Source organism: Arctopsyche grandis, chromosome 1, assembly GCF_051622035.1.
Source record: "Arctopsyche grandis isolate Sample6627 chromosome 1, ASM5162203v2, whole genome shotgun sequence".
Classification (NCBI taxonomy): domain Eukaryota; kingdom Metazoa; phylum Arthropoda; class Insecta; order Trichoptera; family Hydropsychidae; genus Arctopsyche; species Arctopsyche grandis.
The window spans coordinates 30,255,028-30,281,910 of NC_135355.1; the positions used below are offsets into that span (position 1 = coordinate 30,255,028).

Here is a 26,883-nt window from a genome sequence, read left to right on the forward strand (position 1 = left end):
TAACATAACAGTACATACATAGAATTATAGAATACATAGAATACATAGAAGTCAATTATTACTAATCAATATCAATTAAATCATTCAATCCTTAACACGTCATCTTCTATTAAGGATCTTGGTGTAATACTCAATAATAAACTAGATTTCTCTGAACATATTTCTTTTATTACCAACAAAGCATTTAAATCTCTTGGATTCCTACTCCGCTCAACAAAACCCTTTAATGATCCTTATGTACTAAAATTACTTTATTTTTCCTTTGTAAGGTCTCACCTTGAATTTGCCTTAATTATCTGGTCACCTTTTTATTTATCCCATATTAATTGTATTGAGAAAGTTCAACTTAAATTTATTAAATCCTTACGCTACCTTTTTCCTACCTATACCCATTCTACTGTTTCCGACATTTTAAAAATCCTTTCTTTTAACAATCTTTCTGTCAGGCGATGACATTCTGATGCTATATTCTTCTTTAAGCTCATAAATGGTTTCCTTGATTGTTCTGATTTACTGAATAAGGTTAATTTCAGAATCCCAGTTGATCCTTTCAATACTAATTCCCAAAAATATTTTTATCTGCAGCGCGTTTATCGTATGTTTAACGGAGAGCTGAATGAGGTTGATCTGTGTGGTATTTCCCTACATCAATTCAGGTCTAACATCAAGAGAATCTTGACCGATTGATTCATTTTTTCTCCTATTCTATTTTTCCAATATTTCCATTATTTTTATACTTTAGTTTAGTTATGAAATGTGCTATTTAATCATATTATAGCTTTCATTCTTTTCCTTTTCATTTGTTTATTTTGTATTTACCTTTTTCATTTGTTTTTTATATTTGTAAATTTCAATTTCTTCTTATATTCTATCTTATAACCTTTTCCAAATATTTTAATACTATAGTTTAATTATGCAATGTACTACATATTTTGTCATGCCTTTATTCTTTACTTTTTAATTTGTTTTCCTTATATTTATCTTTTTCATTTTTGTAAAAATCTATTATTGGACTCGGATGTTACATATATTATTTATTTACTTTTTGTTTATTTATACCTATCTCTGTACATCCTGTCTGTTGATTTTTCAATTAATAAAATAAAAAAAAAAAAAAAATAAATAGAATACAAAATAGAGACATGTATGGACAGTCAACAAATTTTTTGAAACATGGCAAATTTGTGAGAAATACATTATGTAAGTAGCTTTTTGTATGTTCAACAAATTTGAGATGCTAATATACTGAGCAACAAAATATCACGCTCATTACTCGTAAACGATCACCAACCAACAAAAATCATTATCATATTTGAATTCAGTGGGTTAAACCTAGTAACGATTGGTTAGTCTCGGCTCTGGTATTTTTTTTTGTTGCTCAGTGTAACCAGTAGTGTCACCCCAATTTTGGAACAACGGGTTTCCAAATTTTTTTTCAAAATTATTTTAAAAATATCTATATGTATGTATTTACGTGTGTACATATATATGTATACATTTATTTCACCCAAGGCACTATTAAATGAAAGTTCAATAAATTTTCAAGACTTATATGAATTTTTAGGTTAAATAACGGGTTTCCGGAATTTTGATTAATAAAAGGTTTCAAAAAATGTAGATTTAACAAAAGGTTTTCGAAAACTCATGGAAACCATAATAACTCGAATTTTCGAAAAACTGTGGGGGAAGATATGGATTTATTAGATCCGTCACAGCAATTAAAAAGTTTTGAACCCACGACCTATCTCTTGGTATGCAATAGCTCTACCAGTGCACTTACACGCTGTAATATATTTACATACATATATTTGAGTAAAAAAAATTACTGAGAACTTGTATGACTGAATGACTTTTAGTGATGTTGTTATGAATATAGCTTTTAACGAGTGTTATTCCAATTTTTTTTTGGAACTATAGATTAATTTAGTTTTTTTTAATTCGATTTACATATAATCAAAGTGTATATATTTTTATGTGATTATTTTAGTTTACATTTGCTGTACTTGTATTATTCGAGTTACTAATTTAGTAACTCGTAAAGTTTATTACCGGTGATTACGAATTTAATTCATGTTGCAATGATTTAAATGAATTTATTGTCCTCTCCAAAATCACCTGTTGATATACAGGCACAACAGTAGTATGTAAAATAAAATAATTTTATAAATATTTGATTATCTTTTTCTGATTTGTAATGTTTTAATTAATACATTTTTTTTGTTTTATAAATATTTATAGAAAATACTTTTTTTATTATTAATTTCGATAATATAATACATATATTACAGATTGATAACAAGCTAACGTTAACTTGCCTGAAGATTAATGTTTAACTGGTAAAAAAATATTATAAAAAAGACTTTAGGTTAAATATTAGAAAATAGAACTTTTGCTAATTAATCGTCATTTTAATTGGATTCCATTATAAAAATGTACTTTTTATAATACCTGTAATACTTACAAGTGTGTAACATCGTGCAACATTTTCTCTCAATTTTAAGGATATAACGTCTGGATAGATTCTCATGTGAACTGTTTCTGCCGTGTACTATTTCCCACGATATACATACATATATTCGAATATTAAAAATGATATATGTATTTACATGCATCAATTAAAAGCTTTCGTATACCTAGAGGCTAGTGGTGACGAACTATAGAAGTAATTCATAATCTTTTTCAACTGCTTCGATTTTAATTATTCATTTGATATGTATCTTAACTTAATTCTAATGATTGTATGTACCATGTAATGTAATTTTAATGATAGTATGTCAACAATCAACGTTCTCGGTCATAATCCTAAGCTTAATCCCTTGTTTTCACAACACACATTATAATTGTTCATTGTTTATGTATAAGTACATATGTATATTGTGCTAATTTCTCCGTATATTGATTTTAACTATCCTATATGTATGTATATTGCTTATCTGTGAATATTTTTAATTATTTATCAAAACGTTAAATATAATAATGTAATAATAAATATAATATAAAGTATGTAATATAATATAAAGTAAGTGGTTTAAAGTATGTAACTTCAAGTATGCTATAATACTTCAAATATCAAATAGCAACGTTTCGTATCAAGATAGTTGTCATTTTAAATTACACGTACATACATTTCTTTATAATCTTCGATTGTATCATTGTTTGTTAACAAGTATTAATCAATACATATATTTCACATTATACATTACAAAATACAATGATAGGGGTTTTTCAAGATGGTTTTGTTTCGAAAGAGATTGTAACGATTGATAATATTTTTTTCTATATATTATCTTTGAAGCATAGCTGTATTCTGTAAGAATATTCCATTTATCATCAGAGATTATTTTGTACTTTATATACACTCATTTTTTAAATAAAATTCACCGCCCACCTAGAAAGTCATTCCTTATTGGGCAAAAATTTTCCCCCCCCCTGGGAAAAGCTGTAATGACGCCCCTGATATTAAATGAGATAGATAAAGTAATTTTTAAAATGTAAATAAGTTTATATTTTATAAATCTTTTCCATCAAGGAAAAAGTAAATGAGGACAATAGAAATATTATAATCAAGCAATTTCCTTTGCTTGCATTATTCACAGAAAATAGCTGTTATTTAAACCGCAGACAGTTTTTTTGTAGTTTGACATGTGTTTTGAATACTAAAAAAATCAGTGTCAGATAAGCGAATTTGAGACTGAATTTTCAATCAGGGGCGCTCAACTACTCATTTTGATAAGCAGAACGTTGTGTTGTATTGCAATATATGTATGTACATACATACATAGGTGTAGCAATTTCCATGTGCTGGGCACGTACACATACATAGTACACCCATATAATAGATTTGCATAACTTCCTATCGGATGGTAAACATTGGTCTATATCGGAGTGTGTGTATGTAGGAGGTCGTCAGTGCAATGAGTTAATGGGAGTTGCAATAGCCGCAATTGCCTATCAATGCCACGGTTGGGGTCGCCATATTAAATGTCGTCACAGGCATGGGTATAATTTTCTCATTTTCCAATTGAAAAATGAAAAACGTCCTCGTCTAAAAATGGCACGTAAAACAAAACAAACTGATTCAATCAATAAACTGGAAACAAATATGGTAAGTCACTTTTCAAATTTACTATGATAATGTTATTTAATGCACAGCTCATCCTAACACACTTAAATGTAAAGACACGCAGTAATGGTAGGATACTAAGTTCATGCTGAATCATACGGCATGGACGTGTTCGTGGTTTCCAGCTGTGATGGGTGTATCTTCATGTCAATGTTAATTCGTACGATCATATTATTTCGACAAATTTCTTCTACATTTCTTTAAATATATTAATCACAATTATCGACCACTGACAAACCTATGTCAATACAAGGATAAAATATTACTGAAAACACTCCAGAGGTTGAGTTTTGCCCTGGATAGCGAAAGTATAGATTAGGCATGCTAACCGCTGCTATGTCAAATCTGTATCGTCGTGTTTCTTCGCAAAACTCACCCTTGGAATGTTTTCAGTGATATTTTATCCTTGTATTGACATACAAACATACATATGTACCTTACATAGGTTTGACAGTGATTGATAGCGGTGATTTTCATATTTGAAGAAATGTTGAATGTCGAAATAATAAGACCTTACGAACTAACAATGATATTAATCTTACGAATTACACTATCAATATGTATCGTGATTCTACATAGTATTGTGGATTTCAAAACAACCCGGATTCACCACTGATTATCAGGATACTTACCTATTAATGACTATTACGCTATCAATACGAATCGCATGATAATATTGAGAGTGTGACAGGCTTCAAAGACATGAACACAAGTCTATGAACAGCTGGAGTTAATCTAAGCGTTCCGTACTGTACTTTTGAGCGTGTTCTTACATACAATGTCCATGAATTGTTAATTGATATGGCAAATTTAATTTATTTATCTAGGCGAGTTGTTTAAAATTGGAAACTGGAGTACGCATCTAATACCGTAGTCCAGGCAGGTCATTAAGTAATTGGTCAGTAATGAAGCAATCTATCTCGCGTTTCATGTCCAAGATCTGCATGCTCCGCGGCCGGCGAAGGGGTCAATTGGATGCTTCGTGTCTTGAGAATTAGCCGTGGCCATTAGATCGGTGCGGATCACATGGTACTCGCTAATTCCATGTCCAAGACAAATCGTCATTGTCGTTTCGTGTACCAACCGACGGTCTAACGGACGGATCAATTTGAACCCCTTGATTGTTCACTATATACCTACATATACATAGTACTAAGGTAAGTCGAGAATTGAAGAATAAAACAGTTATCAATTTGTATCGCAAACCATAGGATGTCTCAAAATTAGTTTTGGATTTTTTTCCATATATACTCAAAGAGACAGTCATGTTTCTGAATTTAATTCTGACATCTAAAATATTACATATGTATTCTTCTCAACCTTGAACCTTGTAAAGAGCAGTGGTGTAGTGGGGCGGGCGCGGCTCGGCACGGCACGCCGGTTAATATTTAATGCATTTCCAATATGAAGACCAACATTTATTTGTTGTAAATTATTATTTTTAAATAGTGGGCAAATGGGCAAGTGCCAAGGCTACTCGATGTGAGAGGCGCCAAAGGCGCCTCTCGCCTACTTTTTTAATAAAAAATAACATTTGAGATTAATTCAATGTGTTTTTGAAATATCCATTTGTATATACATATGGTATTTTTAACTGATGATGGCTTATTGACTTAACTGAACAAAATTTAGAAAACCAAGGGATAACACATGCTCAAAAATAGTTGGAAATAGACTGTGATCGATTTCTAAATGAACTTAAATGTTTAAAACTTAAATTACAAAGTTTTTACGAGGGTAAAGACCCCAGGAGAATGTATCACATTGATATTTTAAATATACTATGTATGTATAATAGATAGATCAGAGTTACAAGAATCCTATCTCAATATCGAATTAGCGATATGTATATTTATCACTGTAATGTGATGCCTGCAATAGTGGCTTCGGCCGAAAGTAGCTTTAATAAACGTCGATTAAAGGCGATTTTAAATTCCAAGTATATTTTCAATAAAAAGTGAATTAGCAAGTAATATAAATTTTGATAATATATGTAATAGCAGACTTTGCTAACGCCAAATTCACGGAAAATTCGTCTTCAGTTTTTTTCTATCTGTAATAATTAATAGTTGTTAATAATGTAATAGATTACCGTTCTAGACAAATTTATGGTCTTAGATAAAGAAAAATTTATTTGAAAAAATAAAAATTAAAATAATCTAATCTATAATTTGGAAAGAGACTTTGTATGTAAATATCCTTGGTCGTCGTCATCGTCCGTAGATCGGTGACGTCATCGAACACGTGATTCGATTTTTTTTTTTTCGATCCATGGGCGCCGATTTTTTTTTTCATTTCAATGGATTCACCCCCGCGGGGGCGCAAGGCGAGTAGTTTCATGGGGCCCCGCCAGGGGCGCCACAAGTGGCGCAGCCTCATGGGGCGCAGCCCCATGGGGCTCAAAAGGGGGCGCAGCTTTATGGGGCACAGCCTTATCGGCCGCAGCCTTATGGGGCGCAACCTTATGGGGCGCAGCCTTATGGGGCGCTGTCTTATGGGGCGCAGCCTTAGGGGCGCAGCCTTATGGGGCGCCGCCTTATGGGGCGCCGCCTTATGGGGCGCCGCCTTATGGGGCGCCGCCTTATGGGGCGCCGCCTTATGGGGCGCCGCCTTATGGAGCTTAGCCACATGGGGCCCCGAAGGGGGCGCAAGGGGGCGCAGCCTCATGGGGCGCAGGGGGGCGCAGCCTCATGGGGCGTAGCCTTATGGGGCGCTGTCTTATGGGGCGCAGTCTTATGGGGCGCCGCCTTATGGAGCTTAGCCGGAATGCGGCCCCGAAGGGGGCGCAGCCTCATGGGGCGCAGCCCCATGGGGCACCAAAGGGGGCGCAGCCTCATGGGGCCCCGAAGGGGGTGCAGCCTCATTGGGCCCCAAAGGGGGCGCAGCCTCATGTGGTGCAGCCCCATGGGGCCCCGAAGGGGGCGCAGGGGGGCGCAGCCTCATGGGGCGCCGCCTTATGGGGCGCTGCCTTATGGGGCGCCGCCTTATGGGGCGCAGCCTTATGGGGCGCTGTCTTATGGGGCGTAGCCTTATGGGGCGCCGCCATATGGGGCGCCGCCTTATGGGGCGCTGCCTTATGGGGCGCCGCCTTATGGGGCGCCGCCTTATGGGGCGCCGCCTTATGGGGCGCCGCCTTATGGAGCTTAGCCGCATGGGGCCCCGAAGGGGGCGCAGCCTCATGGGGCGAAGCCCCATGGGGCGCAGCCTTATGAGGCGAAGCCCTAAACGGCAACTGATCATGGGGGCGAAGCCCTTGACGGCATTTAATCATGGGGGCGCGGAGGGGCGAAGCCCTAATAGGCATTAACTAAGGGGGGCGAAGCCCTAGGCGGCATTTAATCATGAGGGTGTGGAGGGGCGAAGCCCCAAAAGGCATTAATTATGGGGGGCGAAGCCCTAAAACGGCATTTAATAATGGGGGCGCGGAGGGGCGAAGCCCTAAAAGGCAACTGATAATGGGGGCGAAGCCCTAGACGGCAATTAACCATGGGGACGTGGAGGGGCGAAGCCCTTATCGGCAACTGATCATGGGGGCGAAGCCCTAGACGGCAATTAACCATGGGGACGTGGAGGGGCGAAGCCCTTATCGGCAACTGATCATGGGGGCGAAGCCCTAGACGGCTTTTTTTTTTTAAATTTTTAAATTTTTTTTTTTTTTTTAATTAAATTAGCTTAGTCATGTTTAAGCGGTTTATATTATAAACACTGAGCGAAGCCGGGTTATACAGCTAGTGATAAATAAACGACAAAAAATTAAAAACCACGATATTTGAATTGTGTTCAATGTGCACTGATTCCTTTTATATAATTTGATATTTATTGCGAAATTGTCAATGTGGGACATTTATTATATAAAAAATAATCTTGTTTTTTTTTGTAATTTTATTTTAAAATGTTTAATATATTTAAAAAAATATGTATTATTTTAAATGAAAGAAATTATTTTAATCTAATGAATAAATAATGAAGGGGTGACAAATATGATATTTGCCAAGGGCGCCACAAACATCGCTACGGCTCTGGTGTAGCGTATAGATTAGGTAGCGCTCGTGGACCGATGGTTTACGAGCGCTAATCACCTGATCTCTCGTTCGCGCCATAATCCCTTCGCCATATATGTAAATGATCCGTATGCTACGGCCAATAGCATTGCTCGACCCATCGACCAATAAGATCGTGCATATATCTGTATGCGCTGAGCGCCCGATATGTATAAATATTGGGTGCTCTCTAACTGAAAGGCATTGCGAGCTGAAGAGTCGACGGGTGCGGACTAATAAACCACTCCTACAAGACTACTGCGTCTTTCTCTCCGATCCTGGAAACCCCCTCTTCACGTCCACGTTACAATAGTTTTTACAAAAGTTGTACTTGTTGATTTCTATTTTAACATATGTATGTGCGACCACTTTTGTGACATGTGGAGAGTCATCATTCATCATTCAAATTTTGAACGAAATCGACACGTCCAACAATGACCGGAACCACAAAAAAGACGACCCTTGCCACGACAATCAGCAGAGTTCCTATACCGACCCAAAGAGATCCAGAGACTCGCGTTGCGCTCCTTCGCTCAACTTACATACATATACAATTGACAATATTAAATAAACAATCTCGTCTAACTACACTGTGCTTATCGTTCTCTCCAACAAACATCTATACATCCTTGATCTACAGCAGGCTGCAGGCTACGGCTTCTTTTTTCCTTACATTATACAAATAAAAAAAACTATTAAAAAATCCCCCTTATATTAATAATATTCAATTTTTATTTTTAATATTCAATTATAATATATTTTTTTTTATTTTCACATAACATTTCAAAAATTAAAAAGTTTTGATAAATCTATATTGGCCAATTAAAAAAAATTAAGGTGGGGGGAGGGGGCAGGTGGCAGGGGATTGCACTGTACCGCTGGTTAATTGGTTCATTCAAAATTATAATTGTTAATTCACTTCATGATAGCAAAATAAGAAGCAATTGAGCATTTTATACAAAATTAATACATTAATCAATAATCTTTTTTTCTACTTTCAGTCTTTTTCAGAACACGTAGAATATAATAAATTTGATATAAGACCTCGATAATAAAAACTCGATTCAAAGAAAGACTTATCCAAATCCAATTTCCTTTAATTCTAAAATTCTACAAAGGGATTTGTACCTCACGAATCGAATCGCAACGTTCTATCAGTCAACAGTTACGTCTCGTCTTACGAATTTGGTATTTTGACACTAGTTGTTTTAGACTGTCTGAATCGTGTTCTGACCAAACAGTGACGATGTATACATACGATAAAGACTACATATCTTATCTTCTCTAATCTGCCATTTTGTCTCTCATTTCTTTATGAGAATCGATTCGATTTCATTTCAAGTCACCAAGCTGAAACCTCATGGTGTATTGACGGGTGTGATAGTGAAACACGTTCATTTGATGATGTGCTAGCTGCTTGACTAGCAGCTTCATCTGTAACATGCTGTAACATCATTCTATTGCATTGTGCTTCGGAATACTGACGCCAGATAGATACACATGTACATACATACATACATATCTCATACGAATATTGTCACAGTAAAAATTCAAGGTAAATATCCAAATTTTTACTATCCGCACTTAAATATTTGATAAAATTCACGTGTCTAAAGTATACAGTCTATCCTCTTGATAAATAATATAAAGTATATGCATTTGCTTTATATCCAATATTTACTGTATGAACTATAAATGCTAAGAGAAAATGTATTATACGAGTAGAAAAGTGAGCGAATATAATTACCTCGATGCTTGATTTAATCATACAAATGTACTTGCACCATATTTGCTCTAAAAATACACACAATAAACATTGTGATGTTAATTTTTAATGCATTGATGGTTCGTCTTTGCATCTCCTACGTAAGTGTGTAAATAAATGCATAGGTTATGTTTGTAGCTGAAAAACGCACTTTTCATACGCGGCATTCATATATTCATACATTCGTATTATACTCATTTATTAAAGTACTAGCTGTATTACCCGGCTTCGCTCAGTGTTTATAATATAAACCGCTTAAACATGACTAAGCTAATTTAATTAAAAAAAAAAAAAAAATTTAAAAATTAAAAAAAAAAATAAAATAAAAAAATTAAAAAAAAATCAAAAAAAAAATAAAAAAAAAAATAAAAAAAAAAATCAAAAAAAAAATTTAAAAAAATCAAAAAAAAAAATCAAATTTTTTTTTTTGCCTTCTAGGGCTTCGCCCTCGGCGCCCCCCTGAGCCTTTGCCTTCTAGGGCTTCGCCCCTCCACGCCCCATGAGCAATTGCCGTTTAGGGCTTCGCCCCCCTTAGTTAATGCCTTTTAGGGCTTCGCCCCTCCGCACCCCCATGATTAAATGCCGTCTAGGGCTTCGCCCCCCTTAGTTAATGCCTTTTAGGGCTTCGCCCCCCGCGCCCCCAAGATTAATTGCCGTTTAGGGCTTCGCCCCCCTTAGTTAATGCCTTTAAGGGCTTCGCCCCCCGCGCCCCCAAGATTAATTGCCGTTTAGGGCTTCGCCCCCCTTAGCTAATGCCTTTTAGGGCTTCGCCCCTCCGCATCCCCATGTTTAAATGCCGTCTAGGGCTTCGCCCCCCTTAGTTATTGCCTTTTAGGGCTTCGCCCCCCGCGCCCCCAAGATTAATTGCCGTTTAGGGCTTCGCCCCCCTTAGTTAATGCCTTTTGGGGCTTCGCCCCTCCGCGCCCCCATGATTTAATGCCGTACAAGGCTTCGCCCCCATGATCAGTTGCCTTTTAGGGCTTCGCCCCCCGCGCCCCCAAGATTTATTGCCGTTTAGGGCTTCGCCCCCCTTAGTTAATGCCTTTTAGGGCTTCGCCCCTCCGCGCCCCCATGATTAAATGCCGTCTAGGGCTTCGCCCCCCTTAGTTAATGCCTTTTAGGGCTTCGCCCCCCGCGCCCCCAAGATTAATTGCCGTTTAGGGCTTCGCCCCCCTTAGTTAATGCCTTTTAGGGCTTCGCCCCTCCGTGCCCCCATGATTTAATGCCGTCCAAGGCTTCGCCCCCATGATCAGTTGCCTTTTAGGGCTTCGCCCCCCGCGCCCCCAAGATTAATTGCCGTTTAGGGCTTCGCCCCCCTTAGTTAATGCCTTTTAGGGCTTCGCCCCTCCGCGCCCCCATGATTAAATGCCGTCTAAGGCTTCGCCCCCATGATCAGTTGCCTTTTAGGGCTTCGCCCCTCCGCGCCCCCATGATTAATTGCCGTCTAGGGCTTCGCCCCCCTTAGTTAATGCCTATTAGGGCTTGCGCCCCATGAGGCTGGGCCCCCCGGGCCCCCTTCGGGGCCCCACGGGGCTGCGCCCCTTGTGGCGCCCCCTTTTGAGCCCCATGGGGCTGCGCCCCATGAGGCTGGGCCCCCCGGGCCCCCTTCGGGGCCCCACGGGGCTGCGCCCAATGTGTCTCAAATTGAGCCACACGGGGCTGCGCCCCATGAGGCTGGGCCCCCCGGGCCCCCTTTCGGGGCCCCACGGGGCCCCACGGGGCTGCGCCCCTTGTGGCGCCCCCTTTTGAGCCCCATGGGGCTGCGCCCCATGAGGCTGGGCCTCCCGGGCCCCCTTCGGGGCCCCACGGGGCTGTGCCCCTTGTGGCGCCCCCTTTTGAGCCCCATGGGGCTGCGCCCCATGAGGCTGGGCCCCCCGGGCCCCCTTCGGGGCCCCACGGGGCTGCGCCCCTTGTGGCGCCCCCTTTTGAGCCCCATGGGGCTGCGCCCCATGAGGCTGGGCCCCCCGGGCCCCCTTCGGGGCCCCACTGGGCTGCGCCCCTTGTGGCGCCCCCTTTTGAGCCCCACGGGGCTGCGCCCCTTGTGGCGCCCCTGGCGGGGCCCCATGAAACTACTCGCTTTGCGCCCCCGCGGGGGTGAATCCATTGAATCGAAAAAAACAAATCGGCGCCCATGGATCGAAAAAAAAAAAAAAATCGAATCACGTGTTCGATGACGTCACCGATCTACGGACGACGACGACGACGACGACGACCAAGGATATTTATATACATACAAAGTCTCTTTCCAAATTATAGATTAGAGATTATATTATATTATAGATTAGATTAAAAAATATTTATACTGAATTTACGATTTACGAAATAGATAAGATTGGCAGTGAAAGTCAAAGTGCACTGAAGCTTTAAATGGGTCTTAAGCCAACTGTAAAATTGTCGTTTTTATTATTATTTTTATAGAGCAGTTGTGTCATTCATGACAGTTTTTTTATTTGAATGTCAAAATCTTTCTTGTGATAAGACATTTTACAATGTTTTATTATGTGTGACGTAATTTATATAGGCCTTCATAATGACGTCACTGGTTTTGTTATATTCAAATTGGCCTGTATGTTTGTGTGTATGTACATATGTATGTACATACAATTGCATTGTTTATTTTTGAATGACGAAAATCTCATTGTGATTTGATACCAGTTTGGTTATGAAAGGGTCAATATTGCAATATTGGGAATGTATGTCTGTATATAAGTTTTCGATATTTGTCCTCTACCTGTTGAAAATAGTTCGCATGAGCATTTATATTTAAAAAATCTTAACATAATGAATGACTATTGATTGATTTTAAGGTTGAAATATCAAAAAAGTGTATGTATTCTTGTGATCACAAGAATATGCACATGCATCATTTCGATAAAATTCGACATAATTGGTTTAGTAGAAAGTGACAGAATTTATTATCTAACAATCTATTAAAGATTGTTAGATAATAAATTGGGGATGATAGCGCTTAGGCGCATATTGCTTTGAACTACTACTAATCTATGCTAATACTACTAATCTATGCTATTTACTTTATTACTATGTATATATATGTACTTATGGGTCTACATCACGGGCCGGAATGTGAAATTACCGAAAACACAAATATCGGAAGACAAAGATAGAAAATCAAAAGATCTTAAGTCGAAAGAAAAAAAAGAGTGCATGGTAAACTGTACATACTCACCTAATTTGCGCGAGCAGGATACAACAGGAACAAGAGGAACAGGCATTTGCGTTTTCGGTAATTTCACATTCCGGCCCGTCACGGAGACCGGTACTTATAAATACATATGTATATACAGGGTGTTATGAATAGAGGTCGGAATCTGAAGGGGCCGGAAACGTGCCGCCTATTGTTCCATTGTTGTAAATCCTTTGTAAAAAAGGTTCGGCAAACCTTTAACAATGCATTTACAATCTTTGAACAATAAACAGCCCCTTCAGATTCCGGGCTCTAGTTATGAAGCTAAGTGCAAAGCCTAAGGCCTGTCGCACACACGGCCACTTTTGTTCGCCACTTGTGGCCGCCACCGGTGGTTGTGTGTGCGGGCATCCCATACAAACTCTATGAGAACTGCATTCCGCAGCTTAGGCTGGCCGCGCACTAGGCAGCCAGGCTGCCGCAGCCAAAATATTGAGCAGCCAGTTTCGGCAGCCAGAGTCGACGGCCGGTAGTCACCCTTCCGTCAAGCGATATGGACGTAGAAGAAATAATTCTTTACCTCTTGTTTCGTAAGAAACGCAAAGCAAAGAGAAGATTTTGGATGCATCCTCTTCTTCTGGAACGACACTCAAAAGGCTTATTTAATAATTATTTTATGGATCTTCGTAACGTTTTTTTAACTTTACAAGAATGTCAGTGAAATCGTTTGATAACCTCTTGAACAAAATAAGAAATTCAATTACGGGTACTAATACTCGTATGCGAGCTTGTATAATTCCAGAAGAAAAATTGATAATTACTTTGAGGTGAGTACATAAATCAAATATATTTTGTTTATTTTTAGAAGCATTTATTCTTTTATTTTTTACATTTTTTAAAATGATTCTGATTCCCGAAACAAGTCAAGTATTTCAGTATTCTGAGTATCTGATACATTTGTATCGGTTGGTGATAACCGCTCATTATATGCCGTAGTACGATTGCGATATTGCCCACTGCTGAAGGTTTCCTGTTCATGGTTTGGCTGTGTTGAGTATTGGCGATATTGCCCATTAACTGAAGTTTCTACTCCATAATTCGATTGTGGCGTATATCTTCGGATATATGTTGCTGGTTTATTATCAGCATAGCCTTGGCGAAACAGACCAAATTGCGAATGCTGAGTTTCCATAGGTTGCGGTTGTGCTCTTTGTATGACGTCCATTATCTCCATTCTGGCAAATAAATGGAGAATTCATTCTTTTCATTTTCTGCTAAGCTTTCCTCACACATTGTATTTGTGATTTATTCCCATCTTCGTATTTTCACATCCCGATCACTATATTCTTCTGAAGACATATCCCATATTGCCTTACGATTTTCGATTTCTCGAATTAGTTTCTCTGTATCGAAACTCATTTTCAAAAAGAAGTTAAAACTAGTTTCGGAGCGTAAAATACTTCTGGCTGCTACGACAAGTGCGCGGAGACTGAAGGCAGCCACATACTAGCCTGTCAGTTCTACCTTGCACGCTCTGGCTGCATGCAGCCAGCTGGCTGCCGTGCAATCGTACGCTATCTATTGGCTGCCGCAGCCAGGAATTCTTGGCTGCCTAGTGCGTGGGCTCCAATGAGCCACCGTATGTTAGATTGGCTGCGGCAGCCTGGCTGCCTAGTGCGCGGCCAGTCTTATGGTTATTTTATTATTTAATTTTTAAAGATTTTTAATAAAAAAAACCAAAATCTCACATTTAATTGCTAACGGTGGCCTCTATGGCATAAACTCCGATTTGATGAAGACCCGAAAAATGAACTCGTACAAAAAAATGCAAGTACGCGTGTATGTGTGAGATTCATGTGAAGGGCCGACGAAACCGTCTACCCCCACTCATAGTCTTAGGGCTTGTACACATTCAGTCATTTCAAGGGAACATTTTGACGATGAGTTCAATTTTTTCGAGTTCAATTTTCGGATCCTCATCAACTTGGAGTTTGTACCGTAGAGTGGACCCAATTGCTGCCCAAGTTAAAAGTGGTATGTTAGTCAATTATTATTTTTTTTGCTTTTCTAATGTTTATTCAATCAAATATAACAAATACAATATTAGAGTATATATTTGATATATGTGTCAACAGAAAAAAATATTAGAGGTACGATAAGTTTTCATAAATTTGTCAAGTAGAAAAATACTGATATTGTTTTTGTATTTAAAAAATAACAAAATTTTCCATAAGAGGTAAAACCTTTTTAAAAACCTGCTTACTGCCCTTTCTTTTAAGATATCACTCATGCAGATGTCTTGGCAATTATCAGAATAAGAGTGTAAAAACCAAATTGAGGGAGCACACCGAACAAAGGTCGCCATTCACAAGTGACATTAATTTTAACTTCTAAATCCTAATTACGAAATATATTAACATTGTTATATTACATGTGAAATAATTAACAAAGAGTTTATGCGGGTGAAAGGAATACAATGACGTGTTGTTTAATGTACGCTGTTTAATATGATGGCCGGGAAGAAAGTAAAGTGATAGCCACCAACATTGAATCGGTCTCAATTCACAGGATGGTGACCCAAACTCGACCATTACGTAAAGCCCCTACAACTTCATTATACAGCTATTACATGTACAATAATTTGTGTATAAAAGCTTTCGTAATACATATTTAATTGCTTTTCTTAAGATTTGTATGTATATATATATATATATATATATATATATATTTTATTTTTATTTTATTTTTATTTTATTATTTTACATATATACCAGGAAGGCCTTACAGGTAAATCCCTGTAAATATATATATATATATATATATATATATATATATATATATATATATATATATATATATGTATATATATATGTATATATCCATATCGGAGTCCGAGCCCGACTGTCACCGTGTCCGCGCGCGTTTCTCTCGCTCTCACTTTGCATTTCGAAATTCTCGGACTCCCCACCCATCTATCACTACAAAACTAACCATCTACTCACTTATTTAACTAATTGCATCCTAGTATAATTTAAGTGTAAAAATAAACAGATGATCGGCCGTTAACAGCGTTTTTTTTAATATCAGTGATTGCGTAAAATTTTGTGTTAATTTTGTGTCAGTTACAAAAGCGTATACGAACGAGATACATCTCCCTACCTGAATACAAAAAAAAAATAAGGGTCCCTGCTCGTCAGCCAAAATTCGGTCCCACAGAAGCAATAAATCTTCCACATAATTGCTTTCAGACAAAAATTTTTAACGAACTTTACGTAATAGAATAATAGCAAACAGAAACGGTGTTTCCCAACTGTCTAATAGTTCTTTTTCATATTTAATTTATATTAAAGTAATTCGTGTAATTTTATATTCTTTACTAAATTTACTATTAAAATATTAAATTGCAAACCGCACTCACACATATATAAATCCGTTGTCTCCAAAGAGGCGTCTCACGATAAAGATCTGTAAAGAAAGTAGTATAACAATTGCTAATCTATTATTATCATAACTAACTACTTTCACTTACAAAGTAACCCTGTTAAATGGCATGTAATAACTCATAAGTGTTCCAAGTGATACCTAGGATGACTATCGGACAAAGCTGACCACAGAGAAGAGTCTATGGCGGTAAGAACTCACTCCTTGAATGGAAATCTCTCTCAAGTACCGCCTTTTTCTCAACACATCTTGGATAAATGCGAGAAAAATAATATCCAAACCTCCAACAAGGTAAGAGTGACGATGGATGATAGCTTAGAGGTAAGAGTGACGATGGATGATAGCTTAGCTAATAGAAACCTGTATTTAGCCACGTACAATGTAAGAACGTTATCGAGTGAAGGAAGTGTGCTTGCATTAGAGAATGAATTAGAAAGTATCAAATGGGATTTAGTAGGACTTAGCGAAGTAAGACGAAAACAGGAAAACCAAATAATCCTAAAAAGTGGTAACTGTCTCTACTGGAGAGGGCTACCAAATGGTAGAATAGGAGGAGTAGGGTTTCTTATCAATAAGAGAATAGAAAGAAATATTATAGAAATAAGCGACATATCGGAACGTATATGCTATGTAGTATTAAGAATCTCGAGCAGGTACACTTGTCAAATCTTCCAAGTGTACGCCCCCACATCTAGCCACCCAGACGAGGAAATAGAAGACTTCTACGAAAAACTACAGGGCGCATACGATAATAGCCGCCACCACTTTAAAATAATCATGGGCGACTTTAACGCAAAAATAGGACAAAAGGCAAACACAGAAAGAGCAGTAGGAAATTTTGGTACCGGCCAAAGAAACGAAAGAGGCGATCGCCTCATAGAATTCGTAGAACACAACAGGCTCTTTATCACTAATTCATTTTTCAGGAAAAACGCAAACAATAAGTGGACTTGGGAGAGTCCTAAAGGAGACAGGAACGAAATAGATTTCATCCTAACAAATACCCTGCACTCCGTTAAAGACGTTAGTGTTTTAAGTAAAGTAGATATAGGTAGCGATCACAGATTAGTCCGGGCCAAGATGGCCATTAATATAAATTGCGAACGTAGGAAACTAATAAAAGGATGCAGTAGCTCTCCAGACTTCGCTCAACTAAGGTCTAGGAAAAAGGAATTCGAACTCGAACTTGGAAATAGATACGAAAAATTAAACCCAGAAGCAGACATCGAGGAATTGAACACTGTAATTAGTTCGGTTCTAACCTCAACAGGTAAGAAATTAGGTGGATTCAGGAAACAGATTAAATTAAGCAAAATTTCAGCGGAAACAAAAAACCTAATTAAGCATAAAAGGAGTTTAGATAGGGATAATAATAAGCAAGAATACAATCTAGTAAATAAGGAAATTAAAAAGAGAATAGTCAGGGATGTCAGGGATTTTAACAGCAAGTTAATAGAAAGTACCATTAAGAATAACCGTAGCCTGAAAAAGTGCAAACAGGATCTTTTCTTAGGCAAAAACCAAATGATCGCAATCAGATCAGAGAGCGGAGTAATAATTAGGAATAGAGAAGAAATCATAGACAGAGTTTACACGTTCTATGCAAAACTATACGAGAACGACAACGGCCAATCCCCCGCTCTGGAATCGACAAACGGCCAAAGGGTTCCTGCAGTATTGCCTAGCGAAGTAGAGGCCGCGCTAAAAACTGCAAAGAACGGTAAAACCCCAGGGGAAGATAATATTCCCATTGACTTACTAAAATGTGGCGGCTCCCCCCTAAATAATATCTTAGCTAGGCTTTTCAGCAAATGCATCCAGAACCAAGCTATACCAGAAGGATGGAATAACGCAACTATCATCTTAATACACAAAAAAGGTGATAAAAGCGATATCAAGAACTACCGACCCATTAGTTTACTTTCAGCGGTCTACAAGCTCTTCACGAAGGTTATTACAGAAAGGCTGAAGAATATCCTCGACGAGAACCAACCTATAGAACAGGCAGGATTTAGGGCAAATTTCAGTACAATGGACCACCTCCAAGTAGTTGGCGAACTAATCGAACGCGCCAACGAATATCAACGGCCATTGTGCCTAGGTTTCGTCGATTATGAGAAAGCCTTCGATACAGTGAGCCACAATGCAGTACTTAACGCTCTACAAACACAGGGAGTACCGGAACCCTATGTGGGGCTGTTAGCTGCAATATATAAGAATGCCACAGCTTCGGTTAAAATTTTTTCAGGTACAGATAGATTTAGCATAAGAAAAGGAGTAAGACAAGGAGATACAATCTCGCCCAAGTTATTCAATGCGGTGCTTGAGGGAGTTTTCAGGAACTTGGAATGGGACAAAGCCGGAGTAAGCATCAACGGTCGCTTCTTGAGTCACCTTCGGTTCGCAGACGATATAGTTTTAATAGCTCGTGATTCAGCTGACCTACTTAACAGACTAACACAGCTGGACAGGGAAAGTAGAAAAGTAGGATTAAAAATTAACGTAGATAAGACCAAACTAATGTTCAATAGGTATTGCATGCCTGATAGCATCCCATTAGATGATAAACCAGTAGAAGTAGTAAATAATTATTTATATTTAGGTCAAATAATTGACATGTCTGGTAATAAAGATGAAGAGATAAAGAGACGTATGAAATTAGGATGGAGTGCATTTGGACGGATGAATGCTGTTTTTAAATCAAAAATGCCACTCTGCCTGAAGAAAAAGATCTTTGATCAATGCGTTTTGCCAGTGATGACGTATGGATGTGAAACTTGGACACTGAACACCAAGATGCTACATAAAATCCAATGCTCCCAAAGAAGTATGGAGCGCTGTATGCTTGGCATAACGAGAAAAGACAGAAAGCGGAACACGTGGGTGAGAAGTATGACAAGAGTAGTGGACATAGTGGATAGAGTGAAGAGATTGAAATGGCAATGGGCGGGTCACGTAGCTAGGAGGATGGACGAAAGGTGGACAAAAGAATTGCTTGAATGGTACCCGAGAGAATGCAAAAGGGTAAAAAGAAGACCGCAAGGAAGATGGGTGAACGAAATTAGGAAAATGTGCGGGGTGAGATGGATGAGTGTTGCGCAAAACAGAGACGGGTGGAAGCGTGTTGGAGAGGCCTTCATCCAGCAGTGGATGGCGAGTGGCTGTAAATGATGATGATGATGATATCCATATCATGCTCCAGAGAGTGTGGTATGGATCCGCCATCGTCCCCTTTTTCCCACTCATTTGGCTAGAACTGTGGCTTTTAGTTATTCTCCCATTCCTCGCGGCCTCCGTTTCTTAAATTCACTGGATGGTGCCATTGACATTTGTCACGTCTCTCTTCATTCTCTGCACCACTTCCTAAGTTATGGAGGTCGCGACCATTTAGAAAGGTTGAGTTAGTGTTTTTAATTATGATTTCATGTTTTATTTAGTTATCTTTTCCTTATTTAGTTTGTATATTTGTAAATATATAATATGTTTATTTAACTTGTAGTTTTTCCTTTTGTACTTCTTAATCTTTTTATCACCCTCGTCGCTTTGGAGCAATCTGTTAGACGAGTGTGCTTGATTAATTGATTTTGTAAAATAAAATAAAATAAAAATAAAATATGAAATCGGTAGACTTAAAATTAGATATCGATCTTCCTTGCGATATTCCGTTTACCCTTTTACATTCTCTCGAGTGGATACCATTCTAGCACTTTTTTTTCCGCCTTTAGTTCATTCTTGTAACCTGCCCATTGCCATTTCAATCTATTCACTCTCTCCACTATATCTCCTATCTTTGTTATACTTCTCTCCCATGTATTCGGCTTCCTATTTTCCCTTATAATGCCAAGCGTACAGCGTTCCTACATACATATGTATGTACATATGTAAGTAGCTAATAAAAAAGTATTACGCATTCGTTCTTCGTATCGGCAACATTAACTCATTATATATCAAAGGTCATTTTTTTTTTGACATGTGTACTCATTTTATTGTCCCAATTGATTTTTAATTCTTATATTTTTCATCATCCAGATGTTAGAGCCCTTCAAGGCAGTCGGCGACTATGTGAAAGTAGATCTTAATAAAGCCAGCATCGATGACTTGATCTTCAAATTGCACTACAGAGCTACATTCGTGCTGCTCATGGTCAGCACGATTCTGGTAACCCAAAGACAGTACATTGGAGAGCATATAAAATGCATTTCAGATACAGGTGTACCTGAGAATGTCATCAACACGTTTTGCTTCTTTTCCAGCACTTTCACTGTGGTAAATTAAGATTCTTTTCCATTTTTGAAGTCTACATATGTATATGTACATTTGTACATACGTAGCTTTCACGCTTAAAATATATTTTTTGAAGAAGCAAGTTATAGTATTTTTTAAATACGTTTTTCCTTTAGGTTAAACACTATAATGAATCGCTGATAGCTCAGGGCATTATTCCACATCCTGGAGTAGGTCATTTTGTGGAAGAAGAGGATGATGTAACTTATCATGCTTACTATCAGTGGGTACCTTTTATACTCTTCGGACAAGCTTTGATGTTCTACATTCCTCACTACATTTGGAGTAAGAAAGAAGGTAGATAAAATTTAGAACTTCCAAGATGATCTACATATAATTGGAATTTACATACTATACTCGGATCAATTTTAAAAATAGAAGTTGGGTTGATTGATGAAACAAGGCGTAAATTAAAAAAATTTCAGGTGGTAGATTGGGAGCGTTAGTACAAGGACTTCGTTTAGTCTACACCTCGACTTATGAGGAAGATCAAGGCGAAAATGATAATGTTATTCTGTCAGAAAGTCATGTTAATGAGAATATTAATCGCATAAAAACCGAATTTTCTAATAGGTAATATATTAGTTATGTACATATTATGTTTATTTTCCAATTTTCGAATGCTATTAAGGAATTATACAGTACAAAGCATGCTCTCTCTTACAAATAATAAATTCTTTGATAAAGTTCTTAAGTGCTTATTTAGAAAAACATATTGGAGTAGTATGTACAGTATACATCCTTGATAGTGTATTATGGTGTGTACTCTCAGGGTCGTACATTTTGTCGTTGAACCTTTTGGACTTGAACCAATTGTCGTGTAACCAATAGGAAAAAGAGCTCAAAAATCTATTTACAATTGTTATAAATGCTCATAATACATCTAATACATAATATTAATTAAAGACTCTCTAAAATTAATTTTAAAATACCACAGCTAATAACAACATTGAAATATTTAGAGCAATAACAAAATTTAACATCTATTTATATATTTATTTTAGATTGCGAGCTTCTAGCACATGGTCTTATTGGTTAGTAGTTTGTGAAGTATTAAATCTTTTCAATTTGCTCTTGCAAATTTACTTCACAGACCTTTTCCTGGGAGGTGCATTCGTGGGCATCGGAAAAGGAGTTTGGAACACTCTGAACTGGAACTCGTACCTCGATCCACTCGACATTATTTTTCCAAAAGTAATTGTAAATAATTGATAAAATATATGTATGTATGTACAATACAAACTTTTGTATTCCTTTTGCCAGGCAACTAAATGCATCTTTCATAAATATGGACCGAGTGGTTCACTTCAGAACCACGATGCACTATGCGTGATGGCTTTAAACGTGATCCACGAGAAGATCTATACCATTTTATGGTTTTGGTACACAATCCTCTTGATCTCCACTGTATTTGGTGAGCGTTTCTATCTCTTTGCGATTCGTTGTCGCTATGTCGTTGATTGTTAGGTCCGTGAGCGATTTGTCGTGACACCCTCTTTACACTAAAATGCCGTTGTAAAGAGGGTGTCACGACAAATCTAACGAGGGTGTCACGACAAACATATAAAAAAATAATTCGATTGTTTTATTCAGGTTTATTGAATCGCATTATGATATTTATCTTGCATTCAAGATCGGTCAAATTCAACGAATACATGTTTGCATTCGCATGTCCTGGAAAACTCAATCTGAAAAACATGATTACGCTAACTCATGAATGCTATTTTGGTGATTGGCTTTTTTTGTACTTTCTGGCTAGAAATATGAATCCGTACACATTCAAGTAATGATAAATGTTGTTTATATTAAATATTTAATTTAATTTTTAGTGAAGCTAAAATTTTTATTAAAATTTCTAGAATGTTCTTCACAAGTCTTGCCGAAGATTTAGACGATCAAAAAATCAACAGAAAATTACGGAATATGGAGAATATGGAGAGTGGTAATACCAACAATTCTACGGACGATGATAGAAATGACAAAATAGATGATGATAAAAGTGTAAAATTTTTATAAAACTATCACAAATGAAAGACAATAGTCATTGTTTAATATGAAATAATAGAAATATTGTTTTAAAAAAAAAATACTGCTTCCAGTTTACGATCAGCTCTAGGTTAGTACATAAATAATAAAAATATAAATTTTCAGCTTTATACGCTCAGGAGTGTGGAAAGAATAGTGGCCATAACATTTTTGACCTTTCTAAGAAGAAAAATCCCACTTCCAGTTTATTAAATTTAGTGATTTTTTTTCATTTTCATCATATTGATACAAGAATAATACTTGAATTTTTTCGTGAAGAGCACGCATCTTTAAGGGGTCTGAGTAAACTGCCACTTCCGGTTGAGGAATGCTTACCAAATTTTGTACATACTCGTAACTTTAAGTTAAGCGTTAAGCTTTAACTTCTAGATATGAAATTTCGGTAAACGGACTACTAGTCATATGTGAACTAGTCACAGGAAAACCGGTCGCTCTAGATCGGTCACACGTGATCACCCGTCATACTAAAACTGGTCACGAGAAAACTGGCCACACCCGAAAATTGGTAACGAAAAAACTGGTCACACCCAAAAATTCGACAGTTTTTTCGTGACCAATTTTCAGGTGAGACCAGTTTTCTCGTGACCAGTTTTAGGATGTGACCAGTTTTAATGTGACGGGTGATCACGTGTGACCGATCTAGAGCGACTGGTTGTCCTGTGACCGGTTCACATTTGACTAGTAATCACCGAACCGAAATTTCAGTTCAATTATTCTGCTCCGGTAATTTTTTTTTGTTGTTCAGTGTTATTATTATTATATGTAACTGAACGTTAAATATTTTATGTTTTGAATAAAATTCATTTGTTTTTAAACAAAATATTTCTATTTATACTTTTAGGTACACAAAGCAATTAAGCAATAGACGAGTTTTTAAATTGTTAAATGAAGTGGAATGACAATCATATTGAATTACATCAGCCTTCATTTCCCGTTATATAGACCGAATACGAAACTTAATACCCATAATTAATTAGATGCACAATATTTCGAAAATATATACAAATTTAATTTTGGTAAAAGTGCAACCCTGCTACAACGTTGCACGATCAAAGTTAGACAGTAGACTTAAAGTATCCATTTTGTTTAGATAAGAGATAGTAGGACACAGGTAGTAACAACTAACAAGAAATAGTGCGTGATAGGCTCGTTTAAAAAAATTAGTACTAAAAGGAAAACTTCTAAGAAAACAATGTCGCAATTTTGAGAACAGCTCATAATTTAACGATGTGTAACTTGAATATCAAAGAAACACCGATCGAGTTGATGCTTTTGATCGTTTCAACTGCAAGATAGTGTAAACTGTAAACTGAGAATGGGATTAATAATGAGACGAGGTTTACATATGATGACATACGAATTATACAACGTGTGATTGTAAAGTTTCAAGAATGATAATTACTGATTGCACACTGGCAAGTGATGAGAATTTCTTGGCAATATTTTAGATTGTGATTCTGGGTATGCATGTATGTACATAGTAGTATCCATTTATGATTAATTTAAAGTTGAACACCAAATTTGGGTTTTGGACCGCATTCAGTGAATTTTGTATCGCTTGATTCTTGTATAAATGCACGTTTTAATATTTGAATTGATCACACGTTTCTCGTGCCGCACACATTATGTCACTGATATTGTAAAGTAGGGCATTCACGTCTGGTTTAATAACAGTAGTAAAACCAGCTGTTTGGAATAACGAAACAAAGCCGATAATAATTATTATTATGTACATACAACCATACATATCGCAGACTTGTCTAATTTATTACTGAGTCGTCGATGTTTTAGGAGCGTCGAATGCGGTAGAATTCATGAAAAAATAGTCTGTGACCTGAGCCACTTTTTGCATCGTCGCTTGTATTATATTATTTATTGGATATCTGCAGCCAATCTCGAAAGTTACGGTTTTATTTTTTGTACCGGTTTGGACACTGGACTTCGGCGAACTCCAAAATTACCTGCCAAAGGTGGACGAGGTAGACCAGCACTTTCACAATATGTTTTATCGTGTCAGGTTAAGCTGCGTGGATAACGAAACTTTATAATGTCATACGACAATTGGAATTTGAAGCGTTTAAGAAAAAGGTAAGTTTCTTTTAATAATGAAAATTAGACACTACATACATAAATCATAGGTGGCCAGGCGGGCCTTTTTTGGGCGTGGTTCATTTTTCTAGTGTTATCCTTTTTTTTCTATAGATGCAGTCTACAGGTGTTTTCAATATAAAATATAATACGTATTTTGATAAAATAAATAAACAAGTACTATGTATGTCGATGGCTTGGTGCTCAGATATTGTATGTCCATTTTTGAATTTGTATCGAATTTTAAGTTTGTAGATGCTGGAATAATTCATGTTTTTCCATTCAAGATAATTTATATGGTATACATAAATTACTTTGAAAGGAAAAACCTGAATTATTCCGGAATATACAAGCCTAAAATTCGTTAGAAATTTAAAAATGGACATACAATATCTGTGCAACAAGCCATCGATATATTGTAATAAAATAAATCAAAAGAAAATGTAATTGTTTTCATATTAAATATTTTGGATAAGATCCGTCATTTCCTTTTTCTCTTTGTTGGGGAGGTTTATAACTAATTTTGAATTTAGGTTTGCACTTACATTTAACGACATCGGTCCGTCCGTCCGAAATAAACATTATTTCCTGTTTTTAAATATTCGGCTCCTTTGAGAGTATTATTTTTAAATAAAATGAATATCCCAACTGGCAGCTAAATAATGTCTTGCTTTGAGAAAAAAGTATTTAGTTAAAAGTAGTTTCATAAAAAAAAAAAATCTCAATGAACGGGCAGATACTAATATACCACAAGTATTCACTGCAGTTTATTCCTTTCAAAAGATACGAAAACAATATCAATTTCTTGACTGGTATTCGTCCTTCATTAATCGAAAATAAAGGTTCACGACCAAAATATAAACTACGCCCAAATGAAGTCCCCGTTACCACCACTGACATACATACATATTTTGGTACTGCTGTTACAAAGATAGCTATTTCACATTGGGTGTTTTATATCATTGAGTATTTTATTTAAAAAAGTCGGACGCATAAAATTATAATTTAATTTTCAATACGGGAATCTTATCATTTTTGATGACCCTGCATTTATAATCAAGAAGCAGTAGATTGACGCAGCTGCATCGTCAATTGTGACGAAGTCAATAGACCCATAGAATGCGGTCAATTTAACATATCTACATATTGAAAGCAATTGCGAAATCGATTAGTCGGTATAATAGTCGTTATAGCAATGCGATATCCAGTTTTCTTTATTGCACTTTTGGGAAAATGCATCACAAATTCAAAATCAAAACAACTTTTAATGTTTATTGTCATTTAGTGATACATACTACATATTTAGTTTTGTGACGTCGTAGCATAATGTGATGGGAGTGAAAATGCATTGTTTCGAGAAATTGCACTGGGGTTGCATAAAGTGGGGTCAATCTTCGTAGGGGAAAGTTTCACAGTGGGTACATTGTCACAAGACAATGGCGCATCGGGAATATTGCATAAGATATTAAAAGGAGTACACGCTTTTTTTTATCGATATTGCATTGCTTCGTTCGAAGAATTGTGAAAATGTCGACTTTTTGTTGAACGCAAACTAGTTTTTGAGTTGTCTGTTTGTAGAGTCTCGTTTGTTTATATAATATACATACATATCTTGGCGGAATGTGTTTATATTATATATTTTTCATCTAATGAATATTACTAGATTTAATGCAAAACTCTGAGAGTTGCTATGCAATACCCATAAAAAAGTTTGTTGACGCATTTGCGACGGGTGACCATCTGTTCACTGTTTCATGTAGGACAATAATAGAAAAATATGGAGCTGCTGACAGGTGTGGAATTAGTATGGAGTATATTAAATTTTTAAACGTGAAATTAAAAGGGGAAATCATGATTATCATGAAACATGATATTACATTCGAGTAATGTGTATGTAGATTAATTTGTAAAATAAAATCAAGATATTTTTTTATTATAAATTATATAAATA

The 26,883-nt window shown here is 37.0% G+C and overlaps 1 protein-coding gene across 3 annotated transcripts; it reads left to right on the forward strand.

Moving 5' to 3' along the window:
- The first annotated feature begins 9,382 nt into the window (after positions 1-9,382).
- LOC143910052 (innexin inx7-like) lies at positions 9,383-23,657 on the forward strand. 3 transcript variants are annotated; one of them, XR_013260430.1, is made up of 9 exons: positions 9,383-9,718; positions 20,544-20,780; positions 20,915-21,095; positions 21,224-21,371; positions 21,803-21,992; positions 22,062-22,212; positions 22,392-22,581; positions 22,658-23,126; positions 23,488-23,657. XR_013260430.1 is itself a non-coding variant. In XM_077428406.1 (8 exons), the coding sequence occupies exons 2-8, from the start codon at positions 20,544-20,546 to the stop codon at positions 22,812-22,814; spliced, it is 1,254 nt and encodes a 417-aa protein (XP_077284532.1). In that variant the 5' UTR covers positions 9,383-9,718; the 3' UTR covers positions 22,815-23,656. The 3 variants fall into 3 exon arrangements, 1 of the variants encoding a protein (XP_077284532.1); XR_013260431.1 differs by having other exon boundaries at positions 22,658-23,256; positions 23,488-23,656; XM_077428406.1 differs by having other exon boundaries at positions 22,658-23,656.
- The last annotated feature ends 3,226 nt before the right edge of the window (positions 23,658-26,883 follow it).

What these genes read in the sequence shown, in the direction of transcription:
- LOC143910052 (XM_077428406.1), top strand. Translation starts at nt 20,544, where the DNA reads ATGTTAGAGCCCTTCAAGGCAGTCGGCGACTATGTGAAAGTAGATCTT. An exon ending in TTTCCAGCACTTTCACTGTG is followed by an intron (nt 20,781 to 20,914) that starts GTAAATTAAGAT and finishes TTTTTCCTTTAG; the next exon opens with GTTAAACACTATAATGAATC. An exon ending in AAAACCGAATTTTCTAATAG is followed by an intron (nt 21,372 to 21,802) that starts GTAATATATTAG and finishes TATTTATTTTAG; the next exon opens with ATTGCGAGCTTCTAGCACAT.